The sequence below is a fragment of the Plasmodium inui genome (genome assembly GCF_000524495.1).
Source record: "Plasmodium inui San Antonio 1 unplaced genomic scaffold supercont1.2, whole genome shotgun sequence".
Taxonomy (NCBI): Eukaryota; Apicomplexa; class Aconoidasida; order Haemosporida; family Plasmodiidae; genus Plasmodium; species Plasmodium inui.
This window is the reverse complement of record NW_008481836.1, coordinates 1685495-1701818: the sequence shown is the minus strand read 5'-3', so window position 1 is coordinate 1701818 and position 16324 is coordinate 1685495. Positions and strand designations below refer to the sequence as shown.

The 16324-nt window shown below is 46.5% G+C and overlaps 5 protein-coding genes across 5 annotated transcripts in view; 3 read left to right on the top strand and 2 right to left on the bottom strand.

Annotated features, from left to right (window-relative positions):
- Positions 1 to 253: 253 nt before the first annotated feature.
- On the bottom strand, positions 254 to 2467 carry C922_00825 (hypothetical protein; the record flags this gene model as incomplete). The annotated part of the gene is made up of 1 exon (XM_008816437.1): positions 254 to 2467. One exon carries the CDS (start codon positions 2465 to 2467, stop codon positions 254 to 256), a length of 2214 nt encoding a protein of 737 aa, XP_008814659.1.
- A 667-nt stretch (positions 2468 to 3134) lies between these two features.
- On the top strand, positions 3135 to 4681 carry C922_00824 (hypothetical protein; the record flags this gene model as incomplete). Its single annotated transcript, XM_008816436.1, has 3 exons — positions 3135 to 3407; positions 3511 to 3952; positions 4089 to 4681. 3 exons carry the CDS (start codon positions 3135 to 3137, stop codon positions 4679 to 4681), a joined length of 1308 nt encoding a protein of 435 aa, XP_008814658.1.
- A 229-nt stretch (positions 4682 to 4910) lies between these two features.
- C922_00823 (pseudouridylate synthase) lies at positions 4911 to 7470 on the bottom strand (the record flags this gene model as incomplete). The annotated part of the gene is made up of 3 exons (XM_008816435.1): positions 4911 to 5393; positions 5441 to 5493; positions 6069 to 7470. 3 exons carry the CDS (start codon positions 7468 to 7470, stop codon positions 4911 to 4913), a joined length of 1938 nt encoding a protein of 645 aa, XP_008814657.1.
- A 1160-nt stretch (positions 7471 to 8630) lies between these two features.
- On the top strand, positions 8631 to 12083 carry C922_00822 (hypothetical protein; the record flags this gene model as incomplete). Its single annotated transcript, XM_008816434.1, has 1 exon — positions 8631 to 12083. One exon carries the CDS (start codon positions 8631 to 8633, stop codon positions 12081 to 12083), a length of 3453 nt encoding a protein of 1150 aa, XP_008814656.1.
- Positions 12084 to 14625: 2542 nt separating this feature from the next.
- C922_00821 (hypothetical protein) overlaps positions 14626 to 16324 on the top strand; it is a gene marked incomplete at both ends in the record, with an annotated part of 2948 nt that continues 1249 nt past the window's right edge. Inside the window, 2 exons of the mRNA XM_008816433.1 lie at positions 14626 to 15367; positions 15573 to 16250. Coding sequence (XP_008814655.1) covers positions 14626 to 15367; positions 15573 to 16250 — 1420 coding nt within the window. The remainder of the gene's footprint in view (positions 15368 to 15572; positions 16251 to 16324) is intronic.

The following is a 16324-nucleotide window of genomic DNA, read 5'->3' as shown; positions in this document are numbered from 1 at the left end:
TAAAAAATGTAATAAAGTTGCCACTTTTTCACGGGGGCCAAAACGCAGCGTGCTCGAACTGTCCCGCGAGGGGGTGTACAAACTGGGGTAGAGTTTTACCGTCCAGTTTTGCGGTCTCATTGTATGATCCAGTTTTTGTGTCCCACATTGCGACCCGGGCGCCGAAACAACCAGGCAATGGGCATCCCAATGGTGGACGTGCACACGGCTAGCCTTTTCTACATTTGCACCCTGTTCTAGTTTCTCCGCTCACCTACACACACTTGTAGTTTGACCAAGAGAGCAACTCCTTCCTCTTCCTCTTAAAAATCTGTTTATTATGTAGGAGTTGCACAAAGTCTCGCAGCCTCTGCAGGTGGCCCACATAAACATCATTGTTGCAGTACGCGTGATTAAATACGTTCACGTCGCGAAGCGGCCCTTTTTGGATTGACTCGATGGAAGCAATATGGGGCGAAAGGAAAGATAGCAGAGATAGGATAATTACGTTCATTTTTTTTTTGTGTTCATTTCGGAGCTTGTCAGTGCTGTTGCAGAGCTTCGAAATGAGTGGTAGCACGAAGTGGTTGTCTAGAGATCTTAGCAGGTGCAATTGCAGCAGTGTGTTTAATGCTTCCTCTGGGGAGCAATTTCTTATGTCGCTTTCAATATTGTTCAGTAGGTTTACGTACGCATTGTTGAAAACGTCCCCTCTTTTTGCGAGCTCCACGATTTTGTTTTTTGCCCGTTCGTCGCATCTCTTTTGGGGGTGCTTCTGCGCGCACGTTTTTTCTGGGTGACGCGGTTTGGCCCTCTCCCGGTCCAGCTCGGCCATCTCCCCGTCCACCTCGTCGCTGTACTCGCCGCTAAAATGCAACCGCTCGCTGTAGTCCAAATGGTCCACGTCGCTGCTGATCGCGTACGAGTGAATCTCGTACAAGTGGCGCAAGAACGAGAACTGAAAAAAATGAAGCGAGTAAATGGCCTTGAAAAACACCATCTTGTAGTACACCCCCAAGCTGTAAATATCATCAAGGAAGACATATTTCCGCATGGCCCTCAAAATATTGTTCTTATACGTTTCGTAGTTTTCCACGCCGCTCCTCTGTGTGTCCACGTTTCGATAAAAAACATGATTGCGCATTTCGACTTGCCTGTAATGGCTCATAAACATGTCCACGAGAGTAAATTTTAATTTTTCGCAACTCCTGTGGGTTGTCTTCCCATCTGTGCAAAAAAGAGTATCTTCTTCCATCGTACTATCGCCGCTTTTTTTTTCACACATGAGCGTTTCCTCTTGGGAGGGCTGCTTAGGGGACTGTTCACCCGTAGGGGGACTCCCTTCCACAGTGCCTTCCGTGTGTAACAGAAAGTTCGAACAAACGGGAAAAAACAACTTTGACAAGATGAAAAAAAAGAGACATATCAATTTGTTGTCATTTGATTCGTTGTCAATGTAGATAAAATTTTTACTCGAGTTATCAATCATGTGTAAGTATCTTCCTTTTTTTTTTTTCATTTCTTTTTCATTTATCACTTCTGGTGAGTAGACCTTTTTTATATCTTTCGCTATGTCAATTTTTTCTGCGAAGGATTCGATGAGGGGGAATAAATTTATCCCCACGTGTTTCATGGCGCTTCTCTGTTCTGCCGCTTCCGTGTCTGCAGTTGGCATTAATGCCGTGGCGGCCCAGTTGGACGTGAACTGAGAAAGGACTAGCAACATCTTTATCAGATGACTTTTGTTTATGTGCTCCTTGTTTGTGTGAATATATGGTGCGAGGTGGGTGTAAAGATGGAAGCTCATGTGCGCTTCGTTACGGTGGTACTCGCGGTACCGTTTGGTAGAGGCATCTGTGTTGGCTTCCGAAGTGGCCCCCGAACTGGCTCCCGAACTGGCTCCCGAATTGGCTCCCGAATTGACTCCTGGAGTGACGCCCCCCAAATTCGGGACGCCCCGATTGGCTGCTCCCGAAAAAAAGCCATACCCTTCAAACACGTAAAACGCGAAGATCAGGTGGACGACACTATTCACGTGCACGCCCTCCAGGTACCTCCTGGAGTACACACACCGCTGATAAAAATGAAGAAAAAAATTGGAGCATATGTCCAGGTGGTACAAATCATTAAAGATAAGTATGTAGAAGAACTCTACCATGTCGCTGGCCACGAAGCTGTCCTTTTTTTTCAAAAGGTCCTTTAATATTTTTTTATACACAATGCGGTCCGTTTTTATTTTTTTCTGCTCGATACATTTTAGCCTGAACAGATTGTGTTTGATGTCATCGTTTAGGAAGCTTAGGTCGTCCTGATGGTAGCTCCAGTCATCGTTTAGGCAGCTCAAGCCATGGTGACGGTAGCTCAAACCATCGTAATGGTCCGGCGAGTGCTTCTTCCCGGGGGTCCTCCCCACGGACGTTTGGACCTTCCTACTCGTGCTGAAAAGGGGGCTTATAGCTGTAGCCACGTTCCTTCCTCGTCTTATCATTTGGGGTGTGGCTTCCGTTGGTGCCTTCTTCTCCCGGTGGGGCAAGGAAGGCCGGCCACCAAAGCTATCTCGAGCGCGATGGAGGGGGCCCCTACGTCCTGCAAGTTAGTTCCTGTTGAAGCGGCGTGGATGCAATCTACATATGTGGCTCTTTTGGTGTTCCTCGCGCGAAGCACCAGTTGGGCATCCCTCCCACGAAAAAGGCTACTCTGTTTTGTGGTCTCCCCGTTTTCATTTTGTCATTCTTTTCATTTTTTTCCACTTTTTTAATTTTTCTCACTTTTCTCATTTTTTTTGATCCACCGCATCGTATTGAAACGCTCCAAAAGGGGGCAAGCAAAATGAAGAAAAGAAGAGAAAAAAAAACGCTCATTTGTATACGCCTTTGTTTACCTCCAATCGGGGTGGCGGTGCCGTTTGGGGCTGCCCCCGGCGGGAGAAAAGAGAAAAAAAAAAAAAAAGAAAAGGCGGCCACGTCGGGAAAATTTACACCTTTTCAGGGGGTTGGGAGCATATCAGGTGAGAAAAAAGAAAAGACGAAAAAAATAAGAAAAAAAGAGAAAAAACAAAAAAAAAGAAACACATACATGTCTGCATACATCCCTACATAGCTGCACATCTGCATCCCTGCGAGTGGGAGGCCCCCCCAAAAGGACACCTACCCAAAATGAAGATCGACTTGGAGCTAATTAAACGCAAGAGCGAGCACAACGAGGGGCTGCTCGAGGAGCTGGAGGAAGTCGCCCTGCACCAACTTCAAATTAAAAAAATCGAATTCGTCAACACCCATTGTAGAAACTTAAAAATACTGTTGCTCCAGAATAATCTGATTGAGAAGATAGAGAACCTAAATCAGCTGAAGAAGCTAGAGTATCTGAACCTCGCCCTGAACAACATCACGCTGGTGGAGAACCTGCACGGGTGCGAGTCACTGCGTAAGGTAGGGAATGTCTACAACAGAGGACAGTCGTACAGAGAAGACCTCCCAGCAAAGTTAAATTATATGAACACAGGCAACTGCTTTTTTTTTTCCCCCCTCTCAGCTGGACTTGACCCTAAACTTCATCGACGTATCAACCATCGAAGCATCTGTAACGAACTTGAAGAAGAATGAAAATTTGAAGGAGCTGTACCTCATGGGAAATCCCTGTGCTAAGTGGAAACATTTAAAACTGTTCGTGATTCTACACCTGGGTCAGCTGGAAGTTTTAGACGGATCGGACATTCTCACGTCAGATAGGATAATCGCAAGACAGAAAAGGGAAACCGTTTGGAACTCTTTACAAGACGAATGGAAGAAACAGAAAGAGAAGGGGCTTGGACAGAGTGAGCACTATGACAGTATAAATCAGAGAAAGGAGATTTACGAAGAGATAGAACGGGAAGAAGTTCAGAACGGACAGAGGGATGAGTCGAAGGAGAGGGCCAAGAGGGAAGTGCCGCCTGTGTATACTGACGACGGGGAGATTCGCCAGTGCAACGAAGGTGGGCTCGTGGCGCTAAGCGATGTGTTGCGTGTACCCTAATGCATCGCTAAAGGATCTGCCCCTCTACTACGCTAATACACCCCTTCGCTAGGCCGCTTCGCTACACCGCTTCCCTACGCCGCTTCACTACGCAGGCCACTACAAGTTCCTTTTCGACGAGTACTCCAGCAACAAGCACACCTTTCTGAAGCTCTTCCTTCCGAAGTACCTCTGTAACTCACTTATCCAGGTGGACGTAAATGTTAACTACGTCCGGTGCGTAATAAAGGAGAAGCTGTTCCAAGTCAAACTGAGCGATGCCATTTTAACAGACCTCACTAAAATATCGAGAAAAAAATACACTGGGGAATTGCATATCAAAATGACGAAGAAAAATTATAAAGGAAATAAAATTTTTGAAGGGGACCCTATCAGCGAGGGGGATGTCCCTTCCCTGGATTGCCGTTCGTTGTTACCACCGCGTTCGTCTTCCGCATCGTCCAATTCTTCCGCGTCGTCCACTTCTTCCACGTCGTCCTTCTTCAAAAAGGAGTACCCAATTTATGGAAACAGGCGCAGGCGCGCACCCAATTCTTCCTTGGCCCTGTCCAGGGAAGCGAAAGGTGATTTCCTGCTCCAGGCGAAAGAAACCAAGTACTCCTCCTCCGTCATGAATGCCATTCCTTCCCTGGAGAAAATTCAAAAACGGAGTCTCCCTAACATGGAAATGGACCAGCATCACAAATGATGTGCATCCGGCGTAAGCAAGCTTTACCAATTTGTTCCAGTGGAAAGGTTAAGAAGGCAGGACTGTCTTGACAAGTGTGGTATTTTTTTTTTTTTTTTTTTTTTTTTTTCCGTTTAGCTAACTGTGTCATTACCCACCTGGTGCAGGAATCTCCCTGTTCATGCCCTCTCTTGACATAAACGTGTGTAAGTATAACCCCCCCCTCGCCACGGTGCCCTCCAGGGTGATACTACTCCAGCAATCTAAACTTCACTGCTTCGTGCTTACTGAGCACTCTGTTCTGTTCATCTTGATGTAATCTACCTTGTGCCTCTTCAAACGCTTGCAAAATACGGGGTGCTAATTTTTCCAAGTGCAGAATCTCATCGTAGGTGAAGCTCTCCAGTAGGGTGTGACACTTGGCCTTTGACACAACCAAACAGGGTGTCCAAATGGTGTCGTTCTTCACGACACATTTTGTTTCTTTCATACTTTTCACCGTTGTCATGAAGGTGTCCCTTAATTTCCCGTTACATACGAACACTAGTTTGTCACTTTGGTCTGTCAGCTTCACGATGCTGCTTCTTTCCTTCGGTGGGTATTCAAATGAAATTATTTTTTTCCTTCCCCTCCTGTTTTTTATCCACGACCAACCGGCCTTCTTGGAGAATCCTCGAGTGTATACGTTGAACATGATCACATTGGTAGGACGTCCTTTTGGATGAGGGTGTGTCTATGGAGGGAGCGGACCCACATGGTAGGATAGGAAGCTGCACTTACGAGAATAAACGGTGCCCCCTCTACAAACGTGTACTTCTTCTTTACGTTTGTACCTGTCGCGAGGGGTTCGGGGGAGGTTCTATTCCTCCTACGGGATTATCTCAGCGTTTTTCGCAAAAAGGGAGAACTATATAAAAAAATCCCACTCACGAGGAAGCGCCTTCCTGGGGGGCATGCCCAAACAGGAGAAATGTTAAAAAGTGCCTAAACGGGTCAACAACTAAAACGTCGGTAAAAAAAAAAAAAAAAAAACAGCCAAGATGGGGAAAAAGAACTCCACAATGAGGTGCAAGCGGTGGGAAGAAAAAAATACTTCTCAGGCGAAGCGGTAAAGAAAGAATACCGTTCATGTCACCCATTTGGCGGAAACACTTTCCACTGGGGGTAAAAGCGAGCAACACTAAGCGCGTCACTGAGCCTCCAGCGGGAAAAACAAAGGGAAAACTTATCCTGCAAAGGGGAGGGATATCCTTGTTGGAGAAAGTTCCTCCATTTGTTGTCCACTTCGAGAAGGTGTCCAGCGCCCCCACTGGAGCTTCTTTCTCCCCAGTGGAGCTTCTTTCCCCCATTTTTTACAAAAAAAAAGACTCGTTGGGCATGAGGAAGCGCCACTTTCCAAGGGGCAAACCTTTCAGGTGAATGCCGCCTATCCTGACCCTGTGCAGGGCCCTAATTTTGATGTTTGAAAGGAGGCACAGTTTCCTAATAATTTTGTGGAAGCCCTGGTAAAGTGTAAAGGACAGCGTAAAGCAGTCCACATACTGTATGCGGCATTTATATATCAGCTTACCATCAACAAGGGCATTTCTTCGTAAGAGTTCCATATGATCTTCTCCTATCGGGTCGGCTGTCCTGATAATGTATTCCTTCTCCACTTGGTATTTGTGCTTGTTTAGCAGATAACTTGAGATGAGCGTATTCTGCGTAAAAACCAGCAGGCCTGTGGAATTGGCGTCCAACCTTCCACACACATATAACTTATTGACCTTCTCAATGTTCACATTTTTGTTGATAAAATAACTCATACATTTGTGTTCCTCCTCAATGAACTTATTTTCATTTCTTATTAAATTTCTTGCGAGCAGTTTTTTGTCTGTCTTGTGATCGTTCAAAATGGAGAGGTAATATTTTGGCTTATTCAAAATGATGGTTATGTTTTTGTTCCTGAGGAGATGTTTGCCTACTTTGGTTAACTCCACTTTGTCCTTCCCCGGGGAGATGACAACATTTTCAAAGACTACCTGATTATTGACTTGGATAATGCCTCTCCTTAAATTGTTGAATGCAAATCTGGAGCTGCATAGCCCTTCCTGCCAGCAGTACTGGGTTATCTTCATTTCAAGGGATCCTTCCGTCTTCTTATTTGGGCAGAAGAACTTACTGTTGTCGATACTTATGTGCATTAGGTCATTACTGATGTGGTTCTTCTTTTCGTCGCTAAATTTTGGGGCTGTCTTATGTGGGTGCTTTTCCTCCGCCTTTTCCGCTTCTTTGTTCGCGGCAAGCATAGGGATCTCCCCTTCTGCTTCATCCTTGACCGCACGATTGCTTCCCCTTTTGCTTATGAGCTTACTCCACTTTTTATACTCACACAGATATTTTACCTTTACCTGTTCACTCCCCGTTGGGTCGATGTTCCGTTCCGTTGGGTTGATGTTCCGTTCCGTTGGGTAGTTGTACCGTTCCGTTTGGTCGTTGTTGCCTCCCCTTTCTGTGCAACCAGCCAGTTCCACCTCATCATCATTGTTCTTCTTTCGAGGGGGAGAATACTGCCCCCCTCTTATGGTGGGTAGCAGCATGGGTCTTTCCGCCTTAACGTAATCGTAAAAGATCTTCTGTTTCGAGTCCACATAGCTTTTGCACGTGTCGTACATTTGCACGTTCTGTTCATATTTTTTCCTATCATAACTGTGCGTTATTACTTCTTTGGTTATGTTGTCACTGATGTGTCTGTGCAATTGTCCTCCCCAGCTGTGTAAGCTGCCCTTCAGTTTGTGGCCTCTCCATCGGACGCCCCCGGATACGAGCATATGTAGAGGGGGCAGTCAGTGGGCGCACGCGAAGGGAATTCTCAAGAAGGGGAAACAAGCACATCAACACACGCGGTGGTTGCCCCTCATCCGCTCGAGTGTTCACTTAAGATTTGTGACTTTGCTTTGGGGCGCTTTGGGGCACTTTTGTGGGCACTTTTTTGTGTACCTTCTGACGCACCTTTTGACTTTTTTTTTTTTTTTTTTTTCCCGTTTTGGGAAAAAACTATGAACGGGTCAGGTCCGTTCTGTCATTCAAAGCTACTCCTCTCCCCTGCCGCCTTTTCCGTCTCCATTTTTTTTCCAAAAAAGTTTTCACTTGGGAAAGCAGCTAAATTGAACACGGAAATTATTCTACTCCCCCCCTTTGGGGGAAAACAAAATGGGAGGAAAAAAAAAATGCATACCGAAGGGACATGCATATGTAGGTTTATACGGGATATGTATGTCTTTACTCGGGCGAGAGTGTTCCACGGGCCTTGCTGCCTAGAGAGAAAAAATAACCTCCCTGTAATTGCAGCCACGGCGACGGACGCACAGGTAATAAGTAAAGAATTTTACAGCGCAAACGCGTCAACGTTCTGCTCGAGGGAGGATGCTTCAAAGCGGCAACGACGCGGTGCGCATTTGCGGCATTTTGTAGCAGTTAACGTCACTATGTTTTTCTTTTTTTTCTTTGCCTACCCAGGGGGAAAATTAATCCAAATGAGGGATAAGTTATATATATGTACCATTTTGTATTTTTTTTTCTCCCCCTCATGTGTTGCTTAAAGTAGATGCAACTTTTATGATTAGTCATCTTTGCGGGGTTGCTGAAGAGCGCCCGTTGAATTGTTTTTTTTTTACTCCTTCTGACTCCTTTTTTCAAGTTTTCTTCACTTTCTTTTTCGCTTTCTTTTTCCCTTTTTTTCCCCCTTTTTTTCACCCCTTTTATTTTGAAAGTTGGGGAAGGCCCCACCTGGTAGAGACGCCACACTTGGGGGAATTTTCAGCGCAGGAGCGGCGTTTCCGAACGGGGGGGCAGCTGCGATTAACTCTTTGCAATCGTGAGAGAGAGGCATATGGATGTACGCGGCCCTTCCTTGTCTGGGAGAAGTAAAAAGGGGAAACAAAAACCTAAAAAAAGTGAAGGAGGAGATAAAGATAGAGAGAGAAAACCAATGGGGGAGGGGCAGTGCGAGATGGAACCTGCCGCGAGGAAAGCTGTCCCCGAAGGGGTGTTCGAGGGAGTGCCCCCCCACCCCGGACGACTGCCCGATGAGAAGGTGGACGAAATTCTGTGCGAAGCGAGCGATGATGAAGGCGACCAGGAAGGAGGGACCTCCGCCGAGAGTAGTAGACGTAGTAGTAGTATCTCCCCCTCTCAGGGAGACTACTTCTACATAAACGACGCAATCAAGCACAACTACCCCCTGGAGTATGAGGAGAACAAAATTTACCCAAAGGTGTATTGCTACGAGCCAAGCAATTTCGACAATTTCAAGAAAAAAATAAAAAACCAAAACGAACTTAGACACTACGAATGCTACTCCTCCACCATGAACGAATTTTTTTACAAATACAACGACAAGTACTACGAGGACATTTTGAAGAATGAGAGCTTCAAGAAGTTTGCATTCGAGCTGTGGTCCAAGAGGAAGGAGATAAAGAATGAAACGGAGTACCACAATTTGTGCATCCAGTTACGGAAAAAATATAAAGTGAGTCCATCCAAGCACCAGATTAGCGTAGCCCTGCAGCATCATTATTTGCAGGCGGCGCGTAACTCCAAGGAGGGGAAGGACAGCCTCCTATCTTCCCCTACGGAGGAGCCCAACAATGCTTCCTCCACTTCTCACACGTCCGACGTGTCGAACGAGTTCAACGCGGGTGCAGATGGAAGCACCAACGAGGAGGAGGAGGAGGAAGAGAAGCAGGAGGATGAGCAGCATGATCAAGGGAACACCACTAATGGAAGACCAGATGACCACCAGATGGACTTCCTACAGGGGGAGATACTCTCCGGGAGGGGATTGTCGGAATGCGGGGAGGACGTACCCCCCAAGGAGGAGGCAAAAGGGAAGGCCCACCAACGGTGTGAAGACATGACCCAGCAGAGGGAAAAGGAGCCGAACAACCCGGTTAACGCCGACGAGGAGGACAAGATCGAGGTGAACAAAAAAGGGAAGGACGTCAAGTTCGTCCTAGAAAATGTTAGCAACATGATCGTCACGACAGAAATAAAAAACTACAAGGATTTGGACAAGGATAGCGTCCACTTTTTGCAAATAAATAAACGAAAGGGCGTGCGATCGAACAGCGGCGTTCTAGTCGTAACGATCATTACACACCCCCACAAATTCAGCTGCAAGTACGATTGCCACTATTGCCCGAATGAACCCAATCAGCCCAGATCTTACCTCTCTACCGAACCAGCAATTTTGAGAGCAAACCAGAACAACTTCGACGTGATTTGTCAATTTTTCAATCGAACCACCACACTAGTTAATAACGGACATGTGGCAGACAAGATTGAAGTGCTTGTCCTGGGAGGCACGTGGAGTTGCTATGATGTCGCATACCAGAGGGAATTCATAAGGGACGTGTACTACGCAGCGAATATATACCCCGTTTTAAAAAATAGAAGAAAAAAATTCAGCCTAGAGAAAGAGCAAGAGATTAACGAGACAAGCAGCTGTCGCATTATTGGATTAACTTTAGAGACGAGACCGGATCAGATAAATAAAGATGAGTTGATTCGATTACGATCGTATGGATGCACGAGAGTACAGTTGGGTATACAGCACACAGATGACTTTATTTTAAAGAAGGTCAATAGACAATGCACTCTACAGGATTGTATCAGAGCTATCTATCTTCTCAAGGAAAACGGATTCAAAGTCGATATCCACCTCATGCCTGATTTGCCTTACTCAGATGTGAAGAAAGACGTGGAGATGTTTAAATACGTCCTCAGCTCCACTGATTTGCAAGCCGATCAGTGGAAAATCTACCCTTGCGAAATTACTCCTTTTACGAGGATTGAGAAGTGGTACAACAATAACGAATTTAAACCTTATTTCGAAACGGACAAGAATCTCCTCATCTGCTTAATCTTTCTTGTGAAGAAGTCTATCCATCCTTGGATTCGCCTGAACAGAGTCATACGGGATATTCCTAACCCCTCCATCATTGCCGGAAATAATATAACAAACATGAGGCAACTCATCGCCAACGAACTGAATATTCGATCCATTTTTTGCCAGTGCATCCGATGCAAGGAAGTGAAGAACCAAGAAATTGAAAAGAAAGAGGGCTCAGTTTTTCTGCAAATATATCAGTACTCGACTCTAGGGGGGGAGGAGTTCTTCCTCACCTTTCAAGGGGTGAAGAAGGCTCGAAAGGGAGCGCCCACCGGTGCGAAGAGGAAGAAGGTCAAGAAGAGGGAGCTGCATCAGAATCAGCATCAGGGGGATGGAAGAGGCAATAGGAAGGAAAGCCACAATAGGAAGGGAAGCCCTGGGAACCCCACCCGGATGAACGATCTCGTCGAGGCACCCCCTGCGCCGCCTCAAAGTGAGGGAGCTGACGAAGATTGCATAGGGCTCTCCTCTGTGAATTTGTTCGCCGAGGGGGGCTACTCGGATGGCCCTTCCCCCCCGCAGAGCGGCGGGGAGAGTACCGAGGTGGCCACCCCTTTAGGCGTGATGGCTTCCAATGGGGTAGCGGCTTCCAACGGGGTGACCACTTCCAACGGGGAGGCCACTTCCAACCGCTTAACCGCACTCCATACCCGAGACGACAACAACGAGCGGGCGCTGCTGGGCTTCCTGCGTCTTCGACTGCGCAATCAAAACGACTACTGCGATGATAGGCCCTTTAAGTGCTTGGAGGGCGCGGCCCTCATCAGAGAGCTCCACGTATACGGCTCGTTACTAAAGCATGACGATTTCAAGGAAGACCTAAACTTCGTGCAGCATAAGGGACTGGGAAAGTGTCTAGTCCTCGTTGCAGAATTGATTGCCTACCACTATGGCTATAAAAAAATGAGCATAATTGCAGGGGTAGGGACAAGAGAGTATTACAAGAAGCTGGGGTATGTAAAGGAAGAAACATACGTCACGAAGGAGCTGAAGAGAGAGTGTCTCTATCAGCAGTATTTGCTGAATGCGGATCGGATTGGAAAACAGATAATCATTCAGAATTATAACCTGAAGCATTGCCTTTACCTGATGCATCGGAGCATCCCCACGCCGCGTCCTTACAAGAGGAGCGAAATTGAAGACGACATGAATACGTTTATTAGCGAAAATATTCTTAGCGTGCGGTCGGACGAGTACCTGCACTGTCAGCAGGAGTGCAGCGGAGTGTGCGTTATAGACGTTGAGCGGGATTTATTCGCACAAGGGGAGGAGAAGCAGAGGAAGCAGAAGCTGCTGAGGAAGCTAACGGAGTTAACGAAGATGACGAAGGACTTTTCTCTGCGCGCCGTCCTCAGACAATGGATAGGCCCAATTGCCCACTCGTACGGCACGAACAGCTGGGTTCGTAGCGCCTCTTTTTTGTTCTTTTTTAGTACCACTATGTTTGTTGGCGTTTCTCTTTTGGGAAACCGTCGGATGGGGCGCCTCTGAGGGGGCGCCACCATCCCTCACCGTGGGTAGTTCGATGCACAGCCCTGTCTGCGTACCTTGAATGGACAATCTGTCCACAGAGTCCGCGATCAAAAGTCCCATTTGGGCATATAAACGAACTCACCACTTCTCATTCGAAATGACCCCCTGAAATGCGTTTTTATGGCACCCTATACGCGTTAGCAAAGTTGGAGGGGGAAAAAAAAAATAAGAAAAATACGAGGTGATGCCCCCCTATATACCCCTTCTTTTGGCTGCCCGATCGATGGGAAGTTAAAATCTTCCTCGCCATTGGGGTTGCATATCCCCCATGCAGGCACGCTAATCCTACGCGCGGGTAGAATTACATCCGTCGTAACTTCAATCCAAGCCACAGTGTCTTATGAGACAATTGGCAAAAAAAAAAAAAAAAAAAATGTCACCCGTTTGGTGGCTAAAAGGGGGGATGTAAAAAAAAAGAAAAGAAGGAAAAAAAAAACGCTCACAAAATGTACTCCTTTATTAAACGGTTTCACGTGAAGTCGTGACAGGTTAATTTTACCCCTTTGGGGGAAGCACGAGTGGAAAGATAACATAATATGATGCGCATGGTCATCATTTGGGAGGCGAGAAAAAAACATATGCCGACATTCCTCCTAACTGTGCCAAAACTGACCTGAACGAAACGCAAAATGAAATTTATATTTTTACGATGGTTGCATGGAGGGCGCTAAGTCGCGTCGTGCCTCTTCAATAAAAAATACAACTCGTAAAAAAAAAAGAAATAAAACAAAAAAGAAGCAAAAAAGGAAACAAAAAAAGAAACAGAAAAAAACAAAAAAAGAAACAAAAAAAGAAACAAAAAAAAAAAAAACAGAAAAGGAAACAGAAAAGGAAACAGAAAAAAATAAAGCAAACAAACCATTCAAACAAAAGGGCATCATTTTTATCCAAATGAACGGAACGAATGAAAGGTAGTGTTGTACCCCCTTGCCAAGTTTGCCGGGAATCCTTCATTTTCCGTCGCCCCTTTTTTTTTCCTCCAATTTTGAATGCCTGCATTTTCGCTGGCGTCCACTTAGCGTCTACTGGTTGCGCCAGTTCGGTCGTCCGCATAAAAATGATTAATTATTTTTTTGCGTCCCTTCGGACCGTGTCCATAACGCCACTTTCGTTTGTTTTTTTTTCCGTTCCGTCGGTCATGCGTTTGCGGCGTTTGCCGTGTTTGTAGAGTCTGTAGCGTTTGCAGCGTTTGTCGCGTTTGTGGCATTTGTGACAGTTTTTTTTTTGGCCACTTTGCAGTCACTCCATTGCGCGATTTTTCGTCATTTTTTTTTCTTTTTCCTCCCCCTGTGGTTATATCAGTACCCCATTTGAATGGCCACGCCTGGGCCAGCGTCTGTATGCAGATGTGTTAGCACACCTACGTATGTGATGAACCATTTCGTGTTAACCTCTTTTTTTTTTTTGCGAAACATTTCATATTAGCCTTTTTTTCCTTTTTTTTATCGAATTATTTCATGTTAACCTTCTTTTCCTTTTTTTTGCGAATCCTTTGTGTACCCCCCCTTTATGAGCGTTTGCTTTGACGTTTACGTTTACCCCCCCTATATGCACACCCTGGTCTAGCCTCGCCCGTCTTTGCAGGAATCTTTTGCACCGACGTGTGATACTCCCTACCCGTCCTGCCTTTCATTAAACAGGAAAGGGAAGACGGGGGGGCGGTCAGACGGGCAAAGGGGCAAACGCCCAAACAGTATTCTTCCTCAGCTCGCCCACTCCAGGGTAGAACGTTTAAACCAACCACTCGTCTGCGCAGTGGGAGACTTATCTGCATATTCGCCTCACAACTGTGAACCCCAGCTGCACGTGTGTTTGCCCGCGTGTATCGCGCCACCTACCCACGTATGTATGCGTCGCCTACTCATTCGTGTCAGGCGCCTCTAGTGGCCAGGCTAGCACGACCCCCCCGTGTGTTTACTCTTTCCCTCCCTGCTACTTAGCCTGTGAATTCAAAACGGTCCACTTCCACCTGCGCAGTTGATGCTTATGCTTTAGTGCGTAGAGGGGGAGGCCTCCAAATATCCTATACAGTAGATTCTTCCCACGTGATGATTGCCCTTCTTTCATGCTCCATTTGGCTTCAATTTGTTTGTTTTATGTTAACCCCCCACACACTTCCACCGAAACACACGCATATGCGTTGATGTCATGTTCGCCAGAGGAACAACAAGATCGGATGACTGGATGTTTTTATTTGTTTAGGATTTGTTTGACCCCGATCTGTTCGTCTCCGATCTGTTCGTCTCCGATCTCTTCGTCCCCGTTTTTATTTCTTCCTTTTTGCGCCCCATTTGGAGTGCGGAGCCTCCACAGATTATTACCCTTCACCGAGAGACAGAATTGTCTGATCGTTTTGAAGCACAGCAAGAAGGCATATCCTTTTCTTCCCATTTTTAAAATACTTCTGGGTTTACCTATTCGTTTGTTCCCCTCTTTAATGCTTCGCCAAGTTAGGAAAGGAAGAACGCCATTTTATTTTTCCCTCTGAGTGCTCATCACCATGCACAGCGCAGGGGAGGGTGACAGGAGTGACCCTGTCTCGAAGGATGACCCCCCACAAGATATGAATAATTTGGAAGACGGCGTCGGCGAAATGAACCCTCGCACGAGTGGTACCCCCCTTGAGGAAGAAGAAGAGAAGGGCTATCTCAAAAGGGAAGCAGAGGAGGACGTGTCCTCGCTGCATCAGAGCGAGATGATGGGTTTGTACTTCCCCGAAATGGCAGAGGAGGACCCCAAGAGGGGGACAGAAATTGCAGGTGGTAATGTGGTTGTTGATGATGCCCCTGTTGATGATGACCCAGTGGACCGTGCTGCCGATGGTACCCTCGGTAGGCACGACAAAGATGATGATCGCCGTGGTGGAGGGGACAAGGCTACCCCAGAAGACTGGGCCACCGAAGAGAGCCCTGCCGAACTGCGGGCGAGGGGGCCATCTCCCTTGCACGTGAGGGAGGAGGCTGACATAGACAGAAGCTTAATGGAAGAGAAGCACAGCTCGTGCACGCCTCGTAATGACACGTGGGAAAATAGTTACCAGCAAGTGAACCTCGCCCATTTGGACTTCACCGAGGCGGACAGCAACCCACGTGAGGAGATGCACGAGGGAAGGTCGGAGAAGTCGCAGAAATCGGACAAGTCGGAGGACGGAAAAATGAAACTGAAAGTGCAGAATCTGCTCAAGCTTATAGGCCTTCTCAAGGCCCAGATAAATCAGAAGGACCACGAGATATACCAAATGGGTAAGGCCCCCTTGAGTGAGCGTCGCGGCGTCGCCGATCACTACGCCGTATCGTGGCAGCACGTTACTCATCATTACGCCCTTTTGTATCACTTCGTTACTCATCATTACGCCCTTTCGTATCACTTCTTTACTCATCATTACGCCCTTTCGTGCCACTTCTTTACTCATCATTACGCCCTTTCGTGCCACTTCTTTCCCCCCAGAACTGGACTTCAAGCTGAAGACTCAGCAGTGCGAGAGGAGCAGCGCGCGCCTGAACGAGCTGTTGGTGGAAAACGAGAGCTTCTCGGACAACACAGAGGGGCTATCCGTGGGAGCATCAGCCGCGGCATCTCCTGGATGCATTGGAACCGCCGTCGCCGCTGCTGCCGCTTCAAGCGCAGCAGGCCCGCCCGGTGAGGGAGACTTCCTAATGAGAAAAATGAAGAACATCCTTATTTCGCAAAACGAAGAAATAGTGACCCTGAACGAAGAATTGAAAAAAAAAAACAAGGAGCTCTTTTATCTGAATGAAGAAAACATGACCAAGAATGAGAAGCTAGCAGAGCTGAAAAAAGAGATCGAGAAGAATTACATGCATCTGAGGGAATACAAAAGTGTGAAAAACGAAATGGAGGTGGATGCAAATAACAAAGTCCATCGTGTAGAGAACTGCCTTAACGTGACGAACCAGAAGCTACTTCAAAATGACATATATTTAAAGGAAAAAAAACTGAATATAGAAAAACAAAAGAGAGTGATAAAAGAATTGTACAATCAGCTAAACAAGAAGGAGGAACAGATTACTGAACTGAGGAGTATAATTGAAAGTATCGAACTGAACAACAACAGAGATATCATAAAGTACAAGCAGAGCAACACCGACCTCATTAACCGTCTAAGTCTAAATAACTCCCTTATGAATAGCCAAAAAATCGAAATCGAAAACATGCATATGAATTATAAACAACTGGAG